The following is a 25126-nucleotide window of genomic DNA, read 5'->3' on the forward strand; positions in this document are numbered from 1 at the left end:
CATAACGACACACACAGTCGTTGTCGCACATGGCCCAGTGAAACTTGACAGCCGCGACCAAGTTCGCCATGCATTCCTGCGTCCGTCCAAACACGCACGTCGCCTTGCGACTGCCCTCCGGCCTTTTCAAGATAGTCGAGATCACACCGAATACGTATGTCGCATAGCTGGCGTGAGCCCCCTACATACTCCTTCGTATGCCCGCCCTGCAGCTGCTTCTGACCGCCTCCCAGTAACATCAATCTTGGAAAGTTCGGCACCTTCAACTCGAACCTGCTCCTCGGCCGGCCATACTACCTCACCTACGAACTCCTCGACAAGGACGACGGCAAGTCCAAGACGGAGCTGCGCGTCGTACCCGCCTCCGAACTCCATGCTGAAGCTCTGGGCGAAGACCATGCGCCCGCTGCCGAGACAGGCGATGAGAATGCCGAGGGCGCTGCCGGTTTCGACATTGTCGGGGAAGATGGGCAGGTCATAATGCGGAACAACCGCCTGACTGTCGATGATGCGTCGCGTCAGGCGCTGTCCATGGCTGAGATTGAGGAGCTGAAGAAAGCGGGGACAGGTTCCGGCAAGGACATCATCGCCAAGATCATGGCCTCCCACAATGCCATTGACGAGAAGACGAGCTTCTCGCTCGCCAAGTACACGCTAAGAAAGTCGAAGAAGTACATGAAGCGCTTTACGGCGCTGCCCATGGATATCGGGCTGCTTACAGAATACGTGCTGGAGAAGGAGGCATACAAGATCATGGAGTTGAGGGAAGATCTACTGGGCTTGATCAACAGCTGGGCGAACGTACACTCGGGAGCCACCAACCAGATTCTCACGGGAGAAGACGGTATCAGCCAGATAGGAGGAGGGCGATGGCTCGTGGTAGACGATACAGGAGGTCTCGTTACAGCAGCGCTCGCAGAGAAGATGGGCATCCTCTACCCCGAGGAAGAAGACGACGACTCGGAAGACGAGGCCGAAGATGTCGAGATGAATGGTACGGCAGCGACAGAGACAGCGACGAACCCCGCCCCAGAGACAAAGGACACAGATACCGCCATGCCTGACGCCGACCCTTCAGATCCTCCTGCGCGCCCCCGAAAACCTCCCCGCCCACACATCCCCCAAATGTCCGCGCATACCAATACTCTCACTGTTCTCCACCCGAACAATCAACCGAACCTTTCCTACCTCAAATACTTTGGCTACGACTACGGCGCCCCAACACCCGAGCACCCACTCTACAAACACCTAAAGTCCATATCCTGGCTCGCGCTCCTCCACCCAGAAGACGACCCTACATACGACGAGCCTGAGGTCATCTCTGAAGAGGTGTTGGCTGGCATGAAGAGTACGAAACGGGGCACATATTACAAGAAGAGGAGGAGGTGGGAGAGGGTAAAGGGTGTCGTAGATGAGACTAGACGGGGTGGCTTCGATGGGTTAGTTGTAGCTACGGCCATGGATGCAAAGACCGTACTCAAGGAACTCGTTCCCTTAGTTAGGGGAGGAGGCAGGGTAGTCGTGTACAACCCCAACGTCGAACCCCTTGTCGAACTCTGCGACCTCTACTCCAAGGAACGGAGGGCGGCGTACATAGCGCGCGAATTTGGACCCCCGCCAACTACGACACAGACCAACGGAAACAAGAATCGCAGGGGAGAAGAGCATGTCGATACAACTGCTAGTACACCGGAAGGTGGCAACAACGAAGAAGAAGACTTCCCGGTCAATCCTACCCTGCTGCTTGCGCCCTCGCTGCAGACGGCACGTGCGAGACAATGGCAGGTTCTTCCAGGCAGGACGCATCCTATGATGACGAGTAAGGGTGGAGCGGAGGGATATTTGTTCACTGCTACAAGAGTGTTACCGGTGGAGGGTAGAGTGGAGGCTCGAGGACATCATGGGAAGAAGAAGAGGAAGATCGAGTTGGAAGAAGGGGGCGGGGATGGTACGGTGGTGTAGATGCGAAAGATGGCATGTGGGTGTGTAATGGAGAATATTACTGTGATAGATATAAAGTGCTTGAGTTCGCCGTGGAACACGGAAAATACGTTCAAGCTTTGAGGCAGTGCTTGTGTGTTTATACAATGTGATGTCAGCTCTTCGACGAGTATTAGAAGAGTAAGTATAGTTGTCAGGATTGATCTGTTCAAAAAAAAAAAAAAAAAAAGCTGGTGTTGTAACCATGCTTGCATATAAATGGTGACAATATCGAGCCTTTTAGACACTACTCATTTCTTTTCTGCAACATATGTTGCTATAAAAGCGGATGCAGTGATAACATCCCCCCTGAAGCGTTCGCACATCAAACACCCACTGTATCTAGGAACTTAGAAAGCTGCAGCCTAGCTCTACCACTATCCTCTGCCCACGCTTTTCCAAGATTCTTTCCAATCAATTCAGCGTTCCTCCGCTTCCTCTCGCCCACAGCTGTAAAAGCTGCTGCCAAAACGTCCCCAACTTCCTTTTCCCAAGCATCCATGTCAGGTAGAACATCCTCGGATCTGGCTGCCTTGACGGGACAGTAGTTCGCTCGCATCTGAGTGAATTCAAAGCCGGCGTCCATAGTATGTGCCATGTGGGTAATATTGAGAGGCTGGTCAATGGCAAAGGGCCAACCGATCCTGAGACAGGTGAACATGCGGGATGGGTCGATGGGGTCTTATTATACACACATTGGGATCCCTTGGGTAAGCGCTTCCATGACGCCGTTTGCTCCTCCGTGCGTTATGAACCATCCGCACGCCTGAAAGCTTAGTATAGTCTTCATCCAGGTAGCGTATGACGGGAATTATATCTGTACACATACCTCATGGGATAGCACGGTTTGTTGCGGCACAAATGGCAGAATGAGTGCTTCCTCATTAGCAAGGTATCTGTTTTCCAACTTGGAGATGGTTTGCGCATCCGCATGTGCATGTGCCAGTAGCTAGATGTGGTTTTAGACAAACGTTAAATTTAAGATATCCATTGCATCGGTACACTTACAAAGGGATATTTACGGGCTACCATGGCGTCTAGAAGGATTTCGAGATGATCAAGACAGGATGGCCTGGGGCATGGTCAATTTTGCCTCGCAACTTTCAACTTGCTGGTCAAAAGTAGACGTACCAGTGCTCTGTGCCAAAGCTGATGTAGAAGACACTATGCCTTCCATAAGATGACATACATCGATCCAAGAAACGTGTGACGACGATACCAGAGCCATCTGGACATGTATTGATTTCAACTTCAATAGCTTTGGCGAAGAAGGTAGTAGTGCCCGGAGTAAGTGGCAACATCGGACCAAGATGGAACGTTTGCCGACCTCGTTGACATGCAATCCAATCCGAGATAGCGCCGAGACATTCTACACTGTCATATTCCGGAGCACAAGCTGTCAAAAGGCCGTCGGCTCTCTGTGCAAATCTGGTCTGTTAGCTAACGGCGTACAAATTCTATCACCCGTGGTACGCACTGCGTCATGGTGGTTTTAGCAATCTGAATCTTGATTGCTTTGTCACCTACGTCTTGGGGATTCAGATCGTGGCATGTCATTGGAAGCATGCCTGGGATGAGTATGTCTTTGTCGCAGTCATGCGTGTTTTGCTTCATGAACTCTGCACTTTTCGTCTGGGGTTCCGTTGGGCCACACATGTACATGAAGCCTCCCGAAAATGCCATCATCCATTGGAAAATGGGTGGAGGTGAAGGTTCGGATCGGATGATCTCGAGCCATGATAGTTGGAATCCCTTTATTCAGGACATTCAGTGGAGTAAACAAACTTTGGAACTGTGTGTAAACCTACATCAAGTATTACAGCTGAGGGTGGTATGACTGCCTCAACGTGTTTCAATGTATAGCTACACGTGGTGACCTCACTTTTCATAAGAGCTGTCCAGACAAGCTTGAAGGAGCGGTCTGTATCTCCATTATCTGCGGTGTCGGTCGACAAACCAAGGACTCTGAGCTAAGATGAGCACAGGACGTGAATGAAGACGATACGTGATAGGCGTTGCTGCGCCGTGACGCGACATACCTGACTTTGCTGGAAACATTCACACCTTCAACACTTGCGCACCTGGAAACCTCTTGGGCCACTCTTTGCACAACATTACCCGAGCTGGACACCAGGATCGTAACATGAACGGCTCTAGAATGCGCAATTCGAGCAGAGAGTATGCACATGGAGCGGAGGTGGCCTGAGTGGTTCATAAGATCAGTACAATTCGCAATTCGCACGTCTGCACTTACTCCAGTTCGCCTTGCACGAAAGTACGATATGAGATTGAGCCATGTAGCTGACTCAACTTACACAGCCAGTGCAAGTCTCTTCTACTTTCTGATTATGGATGAGTAGATGGAGTTTGATAAAGATGTGGCAATGAAGTTCGCGCGTGGTGATGCTGGATAGTTCAGTTCCCACCAATATGCTACAGCCAACCAGTGTTGATGAATATTACGTATGCATTGCTAACGTGCTTTTCACTATGCCCGAATTGGACACCGCTCGTTGATAAGTATGTCTATAGATATGATTCAATCTCATGTTGTAGTCTTTCATTCTCGCACCAAATCGCCCAGCCTTTTTCTGCTGTTGGTTCATGATGGTAGTGCCTGAAACTAGGCCTTCTTTACAGGTTGCTATCTGGTAAGCTCATCAATGGACGATTCCTAGCACCCGATGCTCACAGATATGTCTTAGCGGGGGTGGCATAGCGGGGATGACTGCTGCCGCATTCCTAGCAAAATGCCCAAATATCGACGTCTATTTATTCGAGAGCAAATCTGAGATCCGCGCCATTGGCGCAGGGGTCGCAGTGTGGAAAAGATTCTGGGACATGCTTGAGGAATACATGAATTTTGATGCAGAGTGCACCTCTAAAGGGCTAAAATGTCTTCCATGGTCAGAAGGCAAGTCTTGCAGCAAACGCACGAGAGGATTTGGAATTCGCAATCGCTCGACATCTATTAAGAACTAATTTCTTTCTAGTCAGTGGTCCAGTCCTCCGAAAATCCGATAGATATCCAAGGGGAGAAGATTTCTGTCAAGTGCCACATGGACCCCGAGTTATTCCTCGAGATGGCCTCCTTGATATCCTCCACACCCATGTTGACGCTGGACGATGCCAAATCAAAACGAACAAAAAATTGAGATCCTACATCCAAGACAAGTCGGGAAAGGTCACCCTGTCCTTCGAAGATAACACCCAGTTCGAAACCGATGTGCTTATCGGAGCCGACGGAGTCCATTCACGGGTACGACAGCACATGTTTTTGGGAGACCACATCCTATCTGCACCTCAATTCAGCGGTCAGTTTGCATACAGGATGAGTTGTTCACGAGCCGAGGTCGAGAAAAGGTGTCCAAACAGCATAGCATTACGCGGCTTCAGAATTGTAAGGCGCCGTCCCAATTGTGACAGTGTCTCGAACTAATGACGCATGCCACACCTGCAGTGGTGTGGAGCAGGACGGCATGTTACCTCGAACATTGTCAGGGACGAGATCCAACTAACGGCTTACGACAACGTATTCGCTGCCGATGGTGTCCCACCCCTGTTCGACGGCCCGTGGGTTGCCGAGATCCCGGCGTCGCAGATCGCTGAGCGTTATGCCGGGTGGGAGCGAGACCTCACCGATTTGCTGCACATTCCAAAGGTTGCATCGCGATGGGCAGTCCACGTCGTAGCCCCACTCCCAGCATTTGCGATGGAGAGAGTTTGTCTGATCGGTGACGCTGCGCATGCCATGACACCACACCAGGGTCTCGGTGGGGGCCAAGGCATCGAGGATGCATATATCCTAGCTCGATTGCTGGAAGATTCGAGGACGACGGTGTCCGCCTTGCCGTATGCGCTAAAGGTGTACGACGCCATCCGGCGGCCAGCCTCTCAATTGGTGTCGCGGCAGTCGCTGGCCAACGGACTGACGTACGGGTTCTTCGGTTCGCAAGTCCGCGACTCATCTCTGAGTGAGATAGGTGGAGAATTGATTGCAAGCTGCCGCTGGCTTCTGGACGAAAGAGGCGCAGAAAAAGAATGGATGAAGGCGGAATCTGCATTTGGTGCTGCACTAAAGCATTGCGGTGACGATCTCGCTTTCCCCAGCGCGCCATCCTTCACTTCGGTATCCAAGTAGTACTATGGGGTGTCATCATAATCAAAGATGCGACGTGACAATCTCGCCCAGTTTTTAAAACTTTTCATGCACCCTCAGGATCAGATAGTGAGTTTTAGATCCAACAAAGCAGTCTTCTTAGCACGCTCAAGCTAGTCCATAGTTATATGCGTCCTTCTCCGCGAAAAGCAGTCTATGCCGTAAAGGATCTTTCACCTGCCCATCCCATTTTCGCACATCCTGATTAAACTGTCACGATAGTACCGGAACAGAGAAGGCAGGCTTTCCTTCGATAAACCTACCAGACGGGTCACCACCATGAGTACCAATCAAATCCAGCGAATCATCGTACCAGATCGGGAACGAGCATGCCAAGTCCCAAGTGCAGAAACTGTCGGCGCTGCAGTATCCATTCTCCAAAGGGATGGCATCGTGGTGTTGGAAGACGTTGTGGACAAGTCTGCCGTAGCAAAGCTAAACTCCATCATGGCCGAGAGATCTGAACAACTGGCCAACGAACCATCGACCCATTTCAATCAAGGAAAACCTACCCGTAACATCTCACAAAGGCCGCCGGCTTCTCCGGATCTAATGTTTCAGTCTATTTGGGCGAACCCTTTCGCAGCCAGTATAGGCGCCGCAATTCTGGGACCGAGTCCGCGAGTAGTTTACGCGAATGGCAACACAGCACTTTCCTCAACTGAACGGCAAACTGTTCATGCAGATTTAGACCATGAGCACCTCCGGTTTCCATTTGCATTGGTGGCAAATTACTATCTTGTCGACACAGGTCCTCTAAACGGCGGCACAGAAGTATGGATTGGGAGCCACAGAGACACCAGCATGGCTGATCATGTTGAGTCGCGCGAATCGCCAGGGGGCCTATCAACCATCAAGCCAGAACTTGTCAGCAAACGGCGTGAGATACTTCCGCCCGTGCAGATCTCGGTAAAAGCAGGAGATCTAGTACTTCGAGACCTAAGATTGTGGCACGCAGGAATGCCGAATCGGACGAACGTGCCCCGGGTCATGCTTGCGTTTGGGATATTTCCTTGGTGGTATCAAGCGTCTCTGAAGATAGCACTTCCTGTTACCGCTCAGCCATTGGTGCAGCGGTGGACGAAAGAAACAGGGCTAGAATTTGTGGTGGAGTGGCAAGAGAACTATGTGCCAACTTCAAAATTCTTCGTGACCGCTGCCTCGGCGAACAAGAACTTAGTATATGGGTAGAATACGCCATGTGCAGGATAGGGGGGTCGCTTAGATAGCATGCAATGCGACTACATGCATGATGTATGTGATTAAAACAGACTAGGTTTAGAGCTTGGCAGAATCGATGCAGAAGATCGCGCTATGGAGATTCCAGTAGATATATTACCTCATTGATTAGAAACCTAGCACAGAAGCCTACTGAATTTCGCTTGCATGAGTCTACTACTTACATTATAGGCTGTACATGGTTTTGAACACGAAGAAGTATCACCATCATCCTCTCATCGTGCTGAAACAACCAATTCAATGGCTGACATTGACGTGGAAGAGATCCTTTCTCGACTCTCTGTCGCCGAGAAATGCGATATAACAGCTGGTGAGTTATCGTCGCTTCTACTAGTCCCATTCATGTCAGACTTACCAGGCTGCAGGACTTGATTTCGCACACACCGTACCCATCCCACGTCTAGGAATTCCTTCCTTAAGAACAAGTGACGGCCCGAACACAGTGCGCGGTACACGTTTCTTCAACTCAACACCAACAATATGTCTGCCAGCTGGGCCAGCATTGGCAGCCTCGTGGAACAGGGAACTACTTCGTGAGGTAGGAGGATTGTTAGCCGATGAATGTATCGCAAAAGGAACGCATGTGCTCCTAGCACCTTGCGTGAATATTCCGCGGTCTCCACTTGCAGGACGAGGGCATGAAGCGTTTGGAGAGGATCCTCTCCTTGCGGGAACCCTCGCAGGATACATGTGCATCGGAATCCAAGAAAAAGGGATAGTGGCTACACCAAAACACTTTTTGTGCTCCGACCAAGAACAGGGGTGTTTTAGTATGAACTGCATGGTCACTGAGCGCGCGTTAAGAGAGATATATCTCATGGCTTTTATGTTGACAGTCAAGATTGGTGATCCTGGCGCAATCATGGCGGCCTACAACAAAATCAACGGACTCCACATCACAGAAGACAAAAGAATCTTACATGACATCTTAAGGAAAGAATGGGGCTTTCGTGGCCTGGTCATGAGCGATTGGTTAGTGAACTACCCCAGTTCTTCATTTCGAGTCTGATTCCATCAAAAGTTGTCCTTCAAAAGATCTTTAGAAGATAAGCAAAACTAACTTTCCAATATGTAGGCACGGATTGTATGCAACCACAACTCCTATCCAAGCAGGCCTGGACCTCGAGATGCCCGGACCTAGCCAATGGAGGGGAAAGAACCTGCTACACTCACTGTTGGCTAATCGTCTAAGCGCTCGTGATCTCGATGATTGCGTGCGACGCATTCTCAACATGATCAAAGAAGCCGCTAGCTCCAACATACCGGAACAGGCGCCGGAGAAGCCTTTGAACCGTGAGAAAGATCGCGAACTACTTCGTCGGGCCGCAACTGAGTCGATAGTACTCATGAAAAATGACGAAAGCATACTTCCCCTGAATCCCGACAAGGCGATTGCTGTGATAGGCCCGAATGCTGCTATTGCAGCATACCGAGGTGGGCGTATCGCTCATCTTCGACCTTACTATGCGGTGACCCCTCTGCAGGCTATCAGTGAGAGAAGCAATGGAAGCGTTCAATTTTCGCGAGGAATTTACAATCATAAAGAAAGGCCTCTTCTGGGCCACCAACTCCTGACAAGTCACGGCAAGCCTGGATTCGACATGTACATCTACAACGAGCCGCCGACCGTTGCAGACCGCACTCCAGTCGATCATTACGAGTTCCTTAACTCTTGCGGTTACTTCTTCAACTATGAAAACATGAAGCGTATTGATGGTGAAAACTGGCACGTGGATATTTCGGGTCGCCTTGTAGCGACTGACACTGGGCCCTACGACTTTGGCGTTAGCGTACAAGGCACCGCAAACTTGTATCTAGACGGAAAGCTCGTGGTAGACAACACAAAAGACCAGCAATTTGGCGAAGGCTTCTTCCGAGCGGGCACGGTGGAGAAGATAGGCACTGTTCACCTGACCAAAGGAGAGTCATACCACGTGCTAGTCCACTGGGCTGGAGCACACACTTCAGAACTCATCAAGAACTCTCCATTGACATTTCATCCCGGCGGTTTACGTCTTGGCGGATGTTATCAAATGGACGTTGCTGCCTCCATTCGCGCAGCTGCTGAGCTAGCGTCACAGGTCGACCAAGTCGTTATTCTTGCAGGTCTAATGGGGGACTGGGAGAATGAGGGCGCAGATAGACCTGACATCGAACTCCCACAGCACACCGACGACCTCATCATCAGTGTGCTCGATGCGAACCCTAATGCTGTCGTCTGCATTAGTTCAGGAAGTCCTGTGACGATGCCATGGGCTAGTCGCACTAAGGCTTTATTGCATGTGTGGTATGGAGGCAACGAGACGGGAACAGCGATCAGCGATGTTTTGTACGGCGACGCCAATCCATCAGGAAAACTACCACTATCTTTTCCTGTCTGTTTGCGCGATAATCCGACATATCTGTGCAGCCAAGCGGAGAGAAAACGTATACTGTATGCGGAGGACGTTTACGTAGGCTACCGATACTACGACACCCTGGAAAAACCCGTACTCTTTCCATTCGGTCATGGGTTATCCTACACCGAGTTCCGCCTCTCGAAACTTCGACTTGAAATACATGGCTCCCAGGAGAAAGCAGTGATCACAGCGCGAGTCCAGATTGAAAACATTGGCAACTTTGACGGCGCAGAAGTGGTGCAAGTATATGTCGAGCCGCAGAAATCCAGTGTTGGCCGCCCGGTGAAAGAGCTGAAAGGGTTCGAAAAAACACACGTTCTCAAGCTTTCCTCCACTACCACCCTTGCAATAAACCTGGAGTTGAAATATGCGTTGGGGTTCTGGGACGAAGCAGAAGGTCGCTGGGTATGTGAAAAAGGAAAATACAATATACTCGTGGGAACAAGCAGCAGAGGAACATTCCTACGAGAAGTGTATTCCCTCGAAGAAACGTTCTGGTGGCAAGGTTTGTAGATGCATTAATAGATAGACTCTCAGACACTTCCGACTAGAGGAAGGATTAAGAGTTTGAAACTCGGAGTACAAATGACTGCATCAAACTCATTCCTCGTGACTATCGCGACGTCCCTTGATCTTCTCGTCAACATCCATGGGTGGCGGCAGCCTCTCATTCAGACCCGCAAGGGTACCTTTAATCGTCTCCAAAGCAGTTTGATGACCTTTGACCACGTCTACAAAATCTGCAGTGGCTAGTAACAGGTTGAAATGCTGTATCCACGAATCCTCTTCTGCCGAGATCTTGAAGGATACGGTCATCAAAGGCTTTCCGTGTCGATGTTTCACCTCAACAAGTCGATTGACGGCTTCAAGAAATCTCGGGTCGTCGCGTTGACCGAACTTCCGAGCAGGAAGACCCAACGAGAGGCGAAGGTCTCCCGGGCCTAGCATGAGGCAATCTACGCCATGAGTGGCTGCGATAGCGTCTGCGTTTTCCATTGCAAGCTATTTCAAATCAGTAAGCAGCGTGGCTGTAGCTTCTCACAATAACCACGCACCTGGCTCTCAATCTGGCATATGACAGCTATGTGACTATCAGCCACTCTATCATGTGTCAGTCCTTGTGGAGCTGTATCCGTAATTCCAGAGACTAATGCGCATGGCGATAGAGACCTGTCTCCACCAGAGGTCGCGTATCGACACTTGGAAACAGCTTCGGCGGCTTGCTCGGCGGTGTCAATATGTGGGAAGATAATTCCTGCTGCACCTACAATGGAGACGACGATCCGATGATTAGCTTCTACTATGGAATACCGATGTAGGATTGAAAAGTCGGTCTGCGTATACGCATGTCCCATGGCGGATATGCAGCCGAGACGGCATATGTACACATACCTGCGTCAAGGGCGTGCGTTAGCAGATCCGAGTGTGCAGACGGGACCCGCACAACGGCGACTGTCCTGCCTTCGCTACAGAAGTTGATGGTCTGTATGATGCGGACTAGGTTCTCGGTATCGATAGGACTTGATTTTGGGTTAGACTTGAGCGAGCGTTGCCTGGTGTTAGTTACTTACGTATGCAATGCGTCGACCATGACAAAATCCATTCCTAAGACAGCGATAGTTCGAGCAACCATGGTATGCGGAAAAGCCATAATTGATCCAAAGAGATAAGAGGGTGCTTTGAAGGGGTCCATGGTCTTCCGGATGGCATGTGCCAAGTTGGAAGGTTGAAAGAGTGATGTTGCTCGAAAGTGTTGCATTGCGTTAGCTCTTCGTCGCTACTCCGGAGGTCGAATGATGTGTTGAAATGGGGGATTGTATGCAATATATCTCTTGAAGGTTTAGACAGCGCGCCTCTTGCTTACGAGTCGCGTGACACGGTGATTGCAGTTAGTGTTTTATAATAGGAGTGGGTTCATAGATCCTCGCGCAGAGTAACTCAAAATGAACGGTCACGTCAAAATCAAAATGATGATACACGACTTATTGCCGAAACGACTCTGGTTGTAGTGTGCTATATCCACATCGAGCCTGCATTGTCGTATGCCACCACTAGCATGTTGCGCCGACATGATACCTTCTACTGCAACAATGCTTCTTTCAATGAGCACCGATAACCATTAAGGTCTGTCTTTATCATGATTGTTTAATAATCCCTGCTCCGGAAAGTTCCTCGATGATTGCAAACAAAGATGCATCTTGACTGGCATGCTGGAAAACCACGTTGCCTGTTTGTGAGGCGTTGAAGCAAATTCGAAAATAACATGATCATGTAGATATCATGTAGGTCAGCATTGTCGATATGGTACAAACCCAAGACAACGGATATCGTACAAGGGATCTCGACGACCAAAATGGTTAGCGTATATGTGGGAGAACCGGGTACTTGAGTTAATTTCGGGTTCAGCAGAAGCTAGCTATGATGGGGAAATGGGCTTTCTGGCCTAGCGCAGGGTCCACACTAGAACTATCAACCCTAGTCTCGAAGAGAATAAGCGCAAATTGCGAATTATACAAGTTTCTTGTAGAGACCACTTAGCCCAAGCACATACATGCAACTATCAGCCAAGATTTCCAAAGGTCTGTTAATTTATTCCAAAAGCAAGGTGTGGAGGGCTTTTCGTAGCGCATCCGTCTCATCCTTCGTACCCACCGTAATCCTCACACAACCTCTACAACCAGCTTGCGCACCAACATATCGGATAGAAATACCGTGCCGATCTCGGAGTTGCTGCGTCAGCTGCCGAGCTCGCATATCGTCTCGTTCTTCCCCAACAAGAATTGGAATCAGCACAAAGTTTGCAGCTTGGCCTCCAATTGTAGCGCCAATGCCATTGGAGGCAAGTAAAGGGTCCGCGAGCATTTTAACCAGACATTCTCGTTGAGTCATGACCTGGTGCTGCAGTGCGATCGCACAAGCCTGTCCCTCTGTTGAGAGCGCTCGTTCGGCAAGATCTAAGACTACACTTGACAGCTTGTATGGCATTTGCACCTTTGAGAAAAGCTCTATGATGGCAGGATGCGCAATAGCCATACCGACCCTGAGTGACTCTTAGAACTGTATCAAGGTGGTGAACCAAAATTGGCAATAATCAGACTTTTGACCTACCTGATTCCAGCGAGTCCATGAGATTTGCTCAGAGATTGAACTACGATTAGATTATTGTACCTTGGCAAGAGCTGAACAGCTGAGGCCTCCTTTGCCATTGGTGCAAAATCTATGTAGGCTTCGTCAATTACGACGATGCCTTTGAAGGCTAATTCTCATATCGTTTCAGCGCGTGTCAAAGTGGGAACTAGGAGCTGCTTTCAACTAACCTTCCAGGTCAAGTATGCGCTGTATCTGATCCACTGGAATCAACGTGCCTGTGGGATTTCCGGGTGATGCTAGTAACAGAACTTTGATGCGATCGTCCTCCGACAGTGCGGTGCAGATCTGTAATAGAGGCGGTCAGTCCTGCGGATCATGGGGTTTAGCGTGATGTTTGACAAACCTGCTCCACTGGGATGCGAAACGTCCCATCTTGAGCTATATCCTGCATGCACTCCTCCACTTCGACACCTTGAAGGGTTGCGCAAACCTTGTACAGATCAAATGTGGGAGGTGAGAGCAGGATCTTGTCTTGACCAGGGGTGCATGTCATTCGTATAATGACTTCGATGACGTCTGAAGCACCAGATCCAAGACCAACTTGGTCAGGGGCTAACGGCGAATGATAAGTTAGTGAACTCGGTGTGGCCGATAATTAGAAGAAGGAGGAAAAGAAAGCAGAGCCTACAATCTAAACCTCGCCACTGCGCGACCTGCCGACGCAGGGAGGCCTGAGATGCCGACGGATATCGATGCAGATTCTTTAGACCGATAGGTCCCTGCGGTGTACCATGGTTGAGCGCACTCGGGATGCAAGGTTCATACCTTGGCACGGGCACCAGACACGAACCAGCGGAATTCTCGTTGGCATCGAGGCAGATGGATGAACGTGCTTTCTCGTGGTCTGACGTGGTCGTTTGGTATTTTGGGAAAGCAATCACATTCGGCCTAATGCTGAAATGTAAAGAAAAGTGGCTAGGAAGCAGTGCACCTGGCATGATGTGTTAGAGGTCGTGAGACACCACATTGCTTCCCTGACCCCAATTTTATACGCCGGCTACACAATGGAAAGATTGCTATACCAAAAACATCAACATCTAACGTCGAGATGTGGAGCCGGAAGAGCGGTCAGTGCAGGTATCGAAGACACGGGTCACACATATCCAGTAGTTTTGATGCACTTTCTAGGCAGATGATATGTATGGTACATGGACCCCTGGCATTGTGGTGAGACGGTCCCATTGCTGTTTAATCTCAAGCGTCTTAAACTACTGGGTAATTTGCTCTCGATCGGAGGAATCAACTTTCTCTAATGGCCGTTTGCTATCATCCAGGTCTTGCGCGTCCCCATGCCACAATGAATTATACCACTATCTCCGTCCATTGTCGCAGAGCAGCAATGGATCACAGGACGCGACATGCTTAGAATGTGATGGCCAATATAGTAGCGTGACTCCGAGAGAAGTAGACGGATCATGCAATTGGATATGGCAAGGCTTGCGATCATCTTGCGCTGGATCGAATATGCAGTTCAAGGTAGTTGCGATGCAGGAAGTGTGGATGGCTCGGTTCGGCTGAGATATAAATTCGCCATGGCGCGTCTCTCAACATGGTTACGTCTCCTAGTCCGTCCCATAACGAACAAGAGCCAGCGTCTTTGGTTCAGACAGCCTTGAGATTTTGCTGCGGTGCAGCCGCCCGTTCATACCGCCGTTGTAACACCTTCTTTTTTCTTTTTTTTCTTCTTTCTCCCTCATCTTGCATGTGTCTCTCGAGCAGTGACGAGATCAAACGATGGCCGATTGCGACGCGCGTTATGGTGATGGTGAGTCTGAGAAGGCGCGGCTCAGATGGGCCGCCCTTCTTAGCCCGCACCTGATACACGCTCTAGGAACGAGCGGATCGTACAGTCAAGACAACATCGAAGCCCACGAGACATTCTTCAGAAACCATGTCTGCGGCTGGCTAGGTCGAGAGCCGTCGTCGTTGCCGCTGCGTCCTGCATATCCATCGGCGCTGACGTGCGACGCTACACCACTGGAATTAAGCTACAGCTGGAACGGCAGGACGTCGGTCGCAGTCCGCTATGTGGTCGACTTGATCCCGATAAACGGGACGCTGACTCGTTCGGCGTCCCTTGCCGCTGCACTGGAAACGATCAATGGGCTGCGTCGGATCGCGTTGGCCGAAGATTATCACGTCGAAATGCTGCCAGATGTGTGGGTGGCTGTGACGGCGCGCCTCGCCTACTGGGAGCACACCGTTCACCCACTGCCATCTGCCGACCTAGCACCGTCCACAACCTCCTCGTGCGAGCTATGCAGCCCTTCATCCACCTTTGTCGGCTTCGACTTGACTCGTTCCGGCGCACGCGGCAAGCTATACTGGTTGCTGCCTGCCTGTCTCTCCTCACAAGGCCTACTAGACCTTCTGGACGACGTCTTTACTCTGCTGCCAACAGACATCCACGCCCACTGGCGTCAGGTGCGCCACTACCTGGCTTCGCAAGCCTCCAGCGTGCTGCGGCCTCGCATGCTCTGTATCGATGCGACACGCTACCCAGCGCCCCGCATTAAGCTATACAGCCGCTGTTATTTTGATTCGCATACTTCTTTTGCGACTATAGAGCCCCACCTCACGATGGACGGGGCCGTGCCGCTGCCGCCGCGCAGCCATTACGCCACCCTGTGGGCAAACATCCAGGCCAAGTACCGGCTAGACCCGCACCCGCAATCGCGCTACTGCATGGTCGTGTATGACATTCTGCCGTTGCAACTTAGGAGCAAGCTCTACTGGTTCGCCCACCAAATGCCCTGCCGCGATGGCGCCATCGTCAAACACGTCTTGGCCGACTTCGCACAGCCTACTGCCCTCCTTCGTAACCAAGTCGAGGCTGGTCACATGTCTGACGACACGACTTTTATTAGAGAGATCGGCGTGGCTCACCAAGGAGATGCTTTCGACATTGCCACTTATGTTAGTCCTGCTTTGTTTTCTGCTTAGCTAGCTACCAGTCTGATCATTTTTACTGTGTCTTCCTCATGATTTGCAAAAGCCATGATATCGCTTGTATCTTTTGTGTTGCGAGAGGTGTGAGTGGCTCGTCGCCTGTGAGTCGCTGCGCATGAGAGGATGACCACTCGATGAACACCAGAGAAGGTTACGAATCAACGGTAAGATGTAAAAGAAAAATCCGTCTTCGTTATCTCCACCCGTCCGTGCCGTGCCGTCCATGCTATGAAGCAGCTAGTTACCCGATCCCCTTACCCCTTCCATACCTTGCTTCATACGAAGCCCCAGCATAGGCCTCCATTGCTGTCTATCCTTCATTCAGCTACCCGAGTCTGTTCATCTGCATTTCTAATCCCCTTACTCAACCAGCTTGTCACGTGCCTTGTCAGTACTGCTACCACGACAAAGAGTCCCACAGATACCCAGAACGGAAGGTAAGTCCATCTGCCCCCCTCCTGAAAGCCGGCTGTCATTAGCCCCGCGAACATGGGGCCACTTACGATACCAGCCATCCGATCTGCCACGTTGAGTCCCGTGTAGAGCATCGTAACCTGCGCTCTTGGAATTGACCTAGTCATGCTTGACTGCAATGCGCCCGTCATGCCCCACCCCATCATGTAGATGAGTACAGCGCATACGAAGACCACCACTCGCGTTCCCTCCACTCCACTCAGGCACGACATGGCAGCGGTCAACATTCCCACCAACGTGAGCCATTGACAAACATTGACCAGACCGATGTCGAGCCTCGCGCTGGCGATACCTACTTTTTGCAGCCCGTGAAACGCCCATGAGAATCCAACCAGCGTCGCAGCTGCTACCAAACGCTGACCGGCCACAAAGTAATTTGTATGTGCGAGCGTCCATCCAAAGCTACGGCTGCTCCACTGTTGCACAATGCTATTCACGCCGTGTCCCAGCTCATTCAAAAAAACAATGGCGAGTGCCATGGCCGTCGCGGGTTCCCGAAACAGTTCTGAGGTTCGCCAGACCGCCCTAGTCATTGGTGTCCACATCCTTAGCCGCATAGGCGACCCATTGCGCTCTTTCGTCCTAGCGCTGACGCCTGCGAGTAGAAGATCGGTGGTCTCGTCAGAAGCGTCATCTGACAGCTTGAGCCGCCGCGTGTGGTCTTGGGGGTCGACAATCCAACAAAGCACAGGGATGGCCAGGCAGTACATCGTTACGCCCGTCAGTGCAGGTGCCCACAGATTTTCCTGCATGAGGCGTGCCCCGACCATTTGACCGATGGCATTGACGATGAGACGCAAGGCATTGAGTAAAAAAAGCACTTTACTCCTGCATGTGTTCGTTAGCAAAAACTGCGTTGTATGATCCGTTGTGGGGGTGATACAGGTGTGTTGCAGGTAGGCTCTCAGCGATCAAGGCATTAGCAATGCTCAGCAGAACACTGTCCCCACCACCAAAGAGACGCCACAGAGACTGGCACAGAATGAGCCTGATGTTGAAGATCTGGTGATAGTAGCCTGCATCATGGTTGTGTCAGCTCGCCACCCGATCATTGATGGGGACCGGTGACTGTCGTGATGACCTACAGATGCATATGGTGTACGTGGAGGCGGTGACTGTACCAACAATGTTGGCTGCTAAGATGCGACGTCGACTGAATCTTGCGCAAAGCGACGCGTAAGGGAATGCGGTCATAATCTCTAATCTCTGTCAGTTCTCGCTTTGAGTGATCAGTACGAAAGAATGATAAATTGTAGTAATACCAATGATTGATGACATGGCCACGTTGTATGCATTTATCATAGCCAAGTCTCTTTGTATGGCGATCGCTTTGCAGTCTTCTTCGCTCAAGTCGTCCGAGAGCAGGGATCCAGGAGAAAGCTGCAGGTGATAGGAACGACACAAGTCCAGTTCTACGATACGCAGAAAAGGCGCCTTGAATAGAGCTTGTGCTGAAGACTCGATAACTAACAAGAGGCAGCATGCCAAAGCAGTCTGGTGTTTTGAGGCATACATGGTGCGGAAAGATGTTGGAAGTGGAGTGACGCTACCGATGCGCATCGCTTTCTGAGGCCTCTTTAACTGAACAGCCGAGCCGACGCTGCATCCATGTATCAAGGATATTTTGGTTCTCTCTTTCGACCCTCAAAGATTTTGCGCGTGACGCTGAACACTGGGTGTGATCATTTCTCCTATCACTGATTTGTTTTTTTTTCTTTCCCTTCTTCCACCGCCTCTTGATCTTTAGTATCCGCAGGCTCCACCGCCTCTTGGTCTTTAGGATTCACGGACATGAGGGACGACCACCCAAGGGTACTCATCGTTGGAGCCGGCATAGCTGGACTTGCCCTTGCGCAGGGACTGAAGAAGGCATGGGATACCTTCAACACTTCAATATTGCTCTACGATCTCTAATGAAACAGTTAGAAAGGAATCTCGTTTCTTGTTTTCGAGAGAGACGAATCCTCATCCAGTCGCGCTCAAGGATGGGCTCTCACCATCCACTTCAGTCTGCCGCTATTGCGGGACTTCCTTCCTAGCGAACTTGCGAATCGCCTACACACAACCCGGATAGATCAAACCGCGGGACATGACCAGAGTCATTCTACATTCATGAATCTTGAAACTTGCACTCCCAAGTGGTCTCTACCCCCGACGTACGGCGATCGCATGCGAGTTGTTCGAGGACGACTCCGTGACATGCTCATGGAAGGAATCGAGGAGCGAATCCTATGGGGCAAGAAGCTATCGTCGTTTGAAGTTGAGAAGAATGGTGTTGAGGTACAATTCAATGACGGAAGTTGTTATAGTGGAGATCTTCTCGTGGGAGTCGACGGCTGTCATTCGACCGTGCGCTCACTTCAGTACGGGGCGCCGCTTTCTCAGCCTACGCCTATCCCGGCGTGCTTTCTTGGTACCGAGGCACTGGCCAATGAGTCCCAGATGAAACCGCTCCTTGCGCTGGATAAAACCCTCTTTCAAGGATGTCATCCGTCAAGCCCTGCATGGATGTGGTTCTCCGTCATGGAACGCCCGAACCCTAATGATTCCGCTGTGGTGGACCCTGTATGGCGTGTTCAAATATGTCTCTCGTGGCTTTCCCCTACCGGACACGCGGATATTCCTAGAACAGATGGCGGGCGCATTGACTTGATGAGGCAAAAATCGACGGATTTTCATCCTACGTTCAAGAAAATCTTCCATGAGATTCTGTCTGATAGTCACGGACCAGTTATTAACGTTCCGTTGGAGTTTTGGTGGCTGCCACATGCAGAGTCGCTCGGCAAATCCAAGGGGCGAGTCACGTTGGCAGGCGATGCAGCGCATACCATGCCTCTATGTTCGTATCACCTGTTCGTTTTGCTAATTTCTCCGGGAAATGCTAACATGTACAGATCGCGGAGAGGGTTTCAACCACGCCCTGATGGATGTTAACAATCTCCTTCGTGCAATCGATGCTATCCTTTCGAATGAGGCAGATAGAGAGCGCATCCTTCACGAGTATGAGGAAGAGGTTCGCGCGCGTGGTCAAAGATCTGCATTGATGTGCCGGGATGCTTGTCTCGAGGTACATCAGTTTGATAAGCTTGGGGCTCACTCTGTTGTTCGGCAAAAAGCCTTCACTTAGTACGGAGGCCTTCAGCCAGTGAAAATTGTGATACTTGGGGTTGGGGAGATTGGGGGGGTTCTTCGACTCGCTAGTGTTTGTTTTCGTTTTTTGTTGCTTATGGCTTAGTATCAAAGACCTCGTTGCTTGTTCGGGCTTTTACCTGTAGAAGAAGGAAAGAGCTACTCTTGCTGTCAACACGCTTTTCGCAACTCCATAACGCATCGGGCTACACTAAATATATATTTTCCAGAAATTTCGATAGACCGATCTGGGCATCCGTTCGCCAGACCGCCACACCCAGCATACAAAATTCATGCCAGTATCACGACGCTGACTCTGGCTCTCTCATGCTACTCTTTGTGTTTTTCATCTTTTTTGCGTTGTATGCTAGTCTGTTATGACATAAGTATGGATAGTGAGTCAGGAATTTCCAGTGATTCACTAAATATCATGGTTCTCAGATTTGTTCTACGGCGGAAATAGCAATAGCGCCCGGGTTGTCCCCAAAAATGCTACAAACGACGGCGGGTTCAGTCCATCGCTCGTTCTCTAGCGCTATGGCCATATTACCTATGATGATCATTTCTGTCTCAACCTCTTCCACTTCATAAGACCCAACCTCGATCTCATTCGTTTCTCCCGAGTCAACATCAAAGGTCACACGCATATCTCTGGTCAGAAGGCGCAATACCATGGTCGTCATCTGGAGCGCGTTCAACATCTTCCAGGCGACCCAATTTGTTTTAGCAATTACGTTGAGTAGCTCGGCCTATACTCATCTGTTTCTCTGGCTGCGGCGCTCTGATCTTTCAAAATCATCTTTCAATTGGGGGCAACAATATCAGGACGAAGATGGAGAAGCTTCCAAAGAATCACTGCAATCATTCGCAGATCGTCTGCCGCGAGCGGCGTTTGCCCTGCATACTTTCATTGGTAGCTTAGCCTGTTTTGGGTTAATTGTGGTTGACTCTTGCCATGGAACCTCGCTCGGCGGATTTCTCCAATTTGGCATATGGGTACCCTAGTCCTTCCGTAGGTATACTCAAAACGAGGCTGACGTCAAGCTTCTAGATCAATCTGATGCTACAATCTGTGGCGTTATTCACCGAATCATCTGCTCCACGCCGATTTCGTCAAGCAATTTGTGGAAGCATGAACTGCATCAACGTATCATGCGCTCTCCTCTTCGGTCTTTATGTTGGATTACCAAATTGGAGCACACTAGGAAACAAAGGGCGCATTCTCATGGCGGTTGAGTTTGTGTCAGCCGTGCTAGCATGTGTGTCTGGCTTGCTGCTGCCACGCCGCCCGGACGTCTTCTGGAAAGGAATTTTGGTCGATAGACGATTCACGGCCTCCGCGTTTAACATCTTCTTCTTTTCTTGGTCTCTATCAGCGTTACGCAGCTTTTCGACAGAACAGTCGCCAAAGATATACAACCTTCCTCAGCTCAATCACACGATACGCGCGCTACCTCTTTTGCAGCGCTTCCAGGACTACAGATCGCTTCGAAACGACAGTCGCTCACTCTGGAAAGATCTGTTTTCCATCAATGGGCGACAACTGGTTGTACAACTGAGCATGACAATTTTTGGATCTATCATCAGCTTTACGCCTCAGATAATGCTTCTTGGCATTCTTAGGGCCATGGAGCGAGATTCTGGCGGGGAAAGCAAACTTTTCACCACAGCTCCATGGGTTCTTGGTCTGGGTATGAGCATCATATGTACCGCTTTGATGGACACAGGAACTATTTGGGTCTCAAGTGTAAACTTGGGAGTCAAAATGCAGAAGCAACTCACCATGCTTCTCTTCGATAAGATGCTCCGTGGTATCTCCACGGAATTAGGAGAATACGACGGTGAAGACGGTTCCGGAATAGCAGATCTGACAGGTGTGAACGTCATCAGTCTTGTCACTCTGGACACGCAGCAGATTGGAAACTGCATTCGAGACGTCTATCGAGGTTATGAGGCTGTCATCAAGTTGATCATCTCTGGATGGTTCATTCAGCAGCTCATGGGCTGGGAAAGTTTGCTAGCTAGCATCGCCGTGGTTGTGTTGCTCTTCTTCGGCAACGTACTTGTTGCAAAGCAACATGCGCGTGATCAGATCGGACTTATGGAGGAAAAAGATCTTCGAGTGGCTGCCCTCACGGACGCTCTCGGAGGAGTTCGTCAAATCAAACTGTCTGGAACCGAGCAAAATTGGTTGACATATATTTCACAGTTGCGAGAGAAAGAGTTGGCAAGTCTATGGGCAGTAAACCGATGGAACATGGCTTCGAGCGCAATCTGCACCATGACCCCAATCATGCTTTCTGTGCTTGTCATTTCGATACATGTATACGTTACTGGACAGCTGAAGGCATCAACAGCTTTTACAAGTCTGTCTATCTTGGGCTCCATCAACAGCACGCTAGGAGCTATTCCGCAACTACAAACCGGTTGGATACGCGCCTTGAACAGTTTGAGGCGTCTCGAAGACTACCTCTATGCACCTGACAAATGCTTCCCCTCGACTGATCACGACGAAATTAGTTTCCAGAATGCGACTCTTTGCTGGAATGGATCAAGCCCGGATGTGTTTTCCCTCAGAGATGTGACCTTGTCTTTTCCCCCGGGCGATATAAGTGTCATAGAAGGGCCCAGTGGATCTGGAAAGAGCTTGTTGTTGGCCGCAGTTCTTAGCGAGTGCGAATTGGTCGCTGGTAGCGTCACGAAACCCTCTGTCGCCACCCATGCGCCAACAATCGCAGGTCGCTCTTGGTCTTTGAATTCGTCTATCGCGTACGTCGGACAGGCTCCTTGGATTGAAGCTGGTACAATCATGGATAACATCACTTTTGGCTTCCCTATGCAAGCAAGGCGTTTTAGTACGGTACTTCATGCTTGTGCTCTCGAAACAGATCTAGCAGCTTTGAAGGATGGCGACCAGACCGAGATTGGACCGCATGGAGTGAACCTGAGCGGTGGACAACGCTTACGCATCACACTTGCGCGCGCCCTCTATTCCCCCGCGTCTATTCTAGTTCTGGATGATATCTTCAGTGCTATTGACGCTCACACAGCGCTTCATGTAGCGCAGAACGTTCTAGGCGGCTCCCTCATCCAAGGTCGTACTGTTATCTTGGCCTCACATCATCCTTCTCTCTACATGCCCTACGCAGACTATATCGTATCGCTATTCGGTGGAGGCCAGTACGAATGCAGATTCACAGAACGTTGTGGCCTCACCAAGCCACAGGAAACTGTTTACACGACAAACGAGATGGTACCGAGACGTCGTCGTGCATCAACTAAGACGGCTACATCAAGACATGCTCGCAAACCTTCTGTTCTTTCGGTGGCTTCCATTGAGCCATTCCCAATTACTGAGTGTACCGATGCCGCGGAAGTCTACCGATATGTCGAAGAAGAGCAAGAACAAACCTCTGGATCACAACACAAGACCTTGATACAGTACTTGCAGTCCATAGAACATGCTTGGTATCTCCCTCTGGCCTTACTAGCTTATGCGAGCTACGTGGGTATGCTCGTAGGACAGGTATGTCACGCTGTCAGATAAAGATTACATTGAGACTGATGCACAATAGTCATGGTGGATCGCCCGTTGGGTACAACAGGACGAACGAACGACCCACAACTCACCCGATCCAGGTCGTGAGAACGAAACCAGCCTTGTTTGGTACCTGAGTGTATATGTCACACTCGCAATAACTTCGTGTGTCTTCGGTATAGGCCAGAACTATTTAACGTACTGTTGTGCGTTGAATGCATCAAAACGTCTATTCGACATGCTTTTGAATGCCGTCCTGCGTGCGCCAATGGACTTTACCGAACGGAATCCACTGGGCCGGATAATGAATCGTTTCACAAGCGATACAGCCATCCTCGATGAACAGATTGGTCAAATCATCGGCGGCGCCTTGACAAGCGCCTTGATGTTGCTTTCTATTTTTGGAGTGAGCATTACCGTCAGTAGATGGATACTACCCATGTCAATTCCGATGCTTCTGTTGTGCGCATACAGTGCTAACCAGTTCCTTCGAGTGGCTCGCAAATTAAAGCATCTTGACAACATAAGCCGAAGTCCAGTCCTGGAGGGCTTTTGCTCTACGATGGATGGATTGCCCACTATTCGGTCTATGCTGCTGCAAGAAAGATACACGACCAAGTTTGCAACCCTGGTAGACGACAACACACGAGCGCTTTTGAACCTTTGGCTTATCAACTCATGGTTTGGATGTCGCATGGCGTTGATTGGGTCAGCCTTCGTCACCATGGCTAGCCTGGTCATCGTCTCAATGCCCGGTACCACAGTCGCCATGACAGGCTTCGCACTAGGATTCTTGATCCGCTACACAGACAACATCTGTACATTTGTTCGAAACTTTGGCGGTCTTGAGCTTGCACTCACTAGCACCAGTCGCGTCATCGAGTATACGAAGATTCCTAGCGAGAACTATAGTGGCGGGCGCGTGCCACCTGCGGCCTGGCCAGAAGAGGGTCGTGTTCACATTTCCAATCTGGTCATTCGGCACGCACCCCATCTGCCTCCTGCACTAAATCGGATCAGTTTTGAAATCGGACCTAATGAACGGGTGGGGGTTGTCGGTCGCACGGGTGCAGGGAAATCAACCCTCGCCATGGCCTTCTTTCGTATACTTGAGGCAGAACAGGGCTCCATCACTCTTGACGGCATCGACATAGCGGATGTGGCTCTACAGCAGCTTCGCCAGCGTCTTTCGATAATCACGCAGGACCCGCACCTCTTCCCCGGTACTGTACGCTCAAACCTTGATCCTTTTGATACTCATGACGATACGGATCTTCTTCACGCTTTGGGCCGAGTTCACTGGCCCGGCTCAGATGATTGGTTCAGCGAACAAGCCGATATGGTGTCCGGTTCGGGACTATTCTCAGATGCTGATTCCATCGTCCCTAGCCTCCACCATGCAACGTTGATCCAAGGTCCCTCACTACTCTACCAACCCATTCTCGATGGGGGAGAGAACCTCTCTCAAGGTCAACGTCAACAGCTTAGTCTTGCGCGCGCTATTGTAGATCGCTCGAAGCTTCTCATTCTCGACGAAGCAACGTCTTCCATGGATCCCGACACAGATGCGTCGATCCAAAAATCCATACGTGAACTCTCCACTTGTGGATTTGCATCTATGCTTGTCATCGCGCATCGCATAAGCACAGTCATGGACTTTGATAAGATCATCGTTTTAGACAAAGGAGTTGTCGTGGAGTCGGGTAGTCCTGAAGATTTGCTAAGGCTTCCTGGAGGATATTTTAGAGGCCTAGTGGAAAATTCTAAAGGGACGGATGAATAGTCTGGATTGGACAAGATAGTATTTGAAGATGAGATGGCTCAAAGTACGATAATGCAAGGATTCGCACGAGGATGCGATCCACTGTTTGGTGGTAGAAGGCAGATCGAGCGCTGGTAGCTTGTAGAAGAGTAATTGGGCATTCTAGGTCATAGAAGCATGCGTAGTAATAGAAGAATATCCTTCTCTTCGACACCAAGGAGTGCAATACAGTCCCGTCACGCGGTTGGGGCTAATCACATTCAATCACGCAAAATGATCACTCAGACACCCAAATCCACAAGACAACTTCTCATATTCTTACACATGTTCTCGCACCATCTGGTACT

The 25126-nt window shown here is 50.3% G+C and overlaps 8 protein-coding genes across 8 annotated transcripts; 4 read left to right on the forward strand and 4 right to left on the reverse strand.

Annotated features, from left to right (window-relative positions):
- Window positions 1-68: 68 nt before the first annotated feature.
- Window positions 69-1962, forward strand: GT037_009188 (uncharacterized protein; the record flags this gene model as incomplete). The annotated part of the gene is made up of 2 exons (XM_038934235.1): window positions 69-154; window positions 234-1962. 2 exons carry the CDS (start codon window positions 69-71, stop codon window positions 1960-1962), a joined length of 1815 nt encoding a protein of 604 aa, XP_038783037.1.
- Window positions 1963-2305: 343 nt separating this feature from the next.
- Window positions 2306-3869, reverse strand: GT037_009189 (uncharacterized protein; the record flags this gene model as incomplete). Its single annotated transcript, XM_038934236.1, has 7 exons — window positions 2306-2624; window positions 2676-2746; window positions 2810-2929; window positions 2989-3052; window positions 3112-3408; window positions 3458-3732; window positions 3789-3869. The coding sequence occupies 7 exons, from the start codon at window positions 3867-3869 to the stop codon at window positions 2306-2308; spliced, it is 1227 nt and encodes a 408-aa protein (XP_038783038.1).
- A 1556-nt stretch (window positions 3870-5425) lies between these two features.
- On the forward strand, window positions 5426-10290 carry GT037_009190 (uncharacterized protein; the record flags this gene model as incomplete). Its single annotated transcript, XM_038934237.1, has 4 exons — window positions 5426-5954; window positions 6489-7318; window positions 7550-7722; window positions 8454-10290. The coding sequence occupies 4 exons, from the start codon at window positions 5426-5428 to the stop codon at window positions 10288-10290; spliced, it is 3369 nt and encodes a 1122-aa protein (XP_038783039.1).
- Window positions 10291-10377: 87 nt separating this feature from the next.
- GT037_009191 (uncharacterized protein) lies at window positions 10378-11470 on the reverse strand (the record flags this gene model as incomplete). The annotated part of the gene is made up of 4 exons (XM_038934238.1): window positions 10378-10779; window positions 10833-10858; window positions 11170-11297; window positions 11349-11470. The coding sequence occupies 4 exons, from the start codon at window positions 11468-11470 to the stop codon at window positions 10378-10380; spliced, it is 678 nt and encodes a 225-aa protein (XP_038783040.1).
- An 896-nt stretch (window positions 11471-12366) lies between these two features.
- On the reverse strand, window positions 12367-13865 carry GT037_009192 (uncharacterized protein; the record flags this gene model as incomplete). Its single annotated transcript, XM_038934239.1, has 5 exons — window positions 12367-12817; window positions 12886-13039; window positions 13095-13212; window positions 13271-13479; window positions 13718-13865. 5 exons carry the CDS (start codon window positions 13863-13865, stop codon window positions 12367-12369), a joined length of 1080 nt encoding a protein of 359 aa, XP_038783041.1.
- A 796-nt stretch (window positions 13866-14661) lies between these two features.
- Window positions 14662-15870, forward strand: GT037_009193 (uncharacterized protein; the record flags this gene model as incomplete). The annotated part of the gene is made up of 1 exon (XM_038934240.1): window positions 14662-15870. One exon carries the CDS (start codon window positions 14662-14664, stop codon window positions 15868-15870), a length of 1209 nt encoding a protein of 402 aa, XP_038783042.1.
- A 323-nt stretch (window positions 15871-16193) lies between these two features.
- GT037_009194 (uncharacterized protein) lies at window positions 16194-17865 on the reverse strand (the record flags this gene model as incomplete). The annotated part of the gene is made up of 4 exons (XM_038934241.1): window positions 16194-17178; window positions 17234-17366; window positions 17436-17549; window positions 17613-17865. 4 exons carry the CDS (start codon window positions 17863-17865, stop codon window positions 16194-16196), a joined length of 1485 nt encoding a protein of 494 aa, XP_038783043.1.
- Window positions 17866-18462: 597 nt separating this feature from the next.
- On the forward strand, window positions 18463-24800 carry GT037_009195 (uncharacterized protein; the record flags this gene model as incomplete). The annotated part of the gene is made up of 4 exons (XM_038934242.1): window positions 18463-19189; window positions 19245-19363; window positions 20531-23005; window positions 23055-24800. The coding sequence occupies 4 exons, from the start codon at window positions 18463-18465 to the stop codon at window positions 24798-24800; spliced, it is 5067 nt and encodes a 1688-aa protein (XP_038783044.1).
- Window positions 24801-25126: the final 326 nt, after the last annotated feature.

The sequence above is a fragment of the Alternaria burnsii genome, assembly GCF_013036055.1.
Source record: "Alternaria burnsii strain CBS107.38 chromosome Unknown 700, whole genome shotgun sequence".
In the NCBI taxonomy this organism is placed as follows: Eukaryota; Fungi; Ascomycota; class Dothideomycetes; order Pleosporales; family Pleosporaceae; genus Alternaria; species Alternaria burnsii.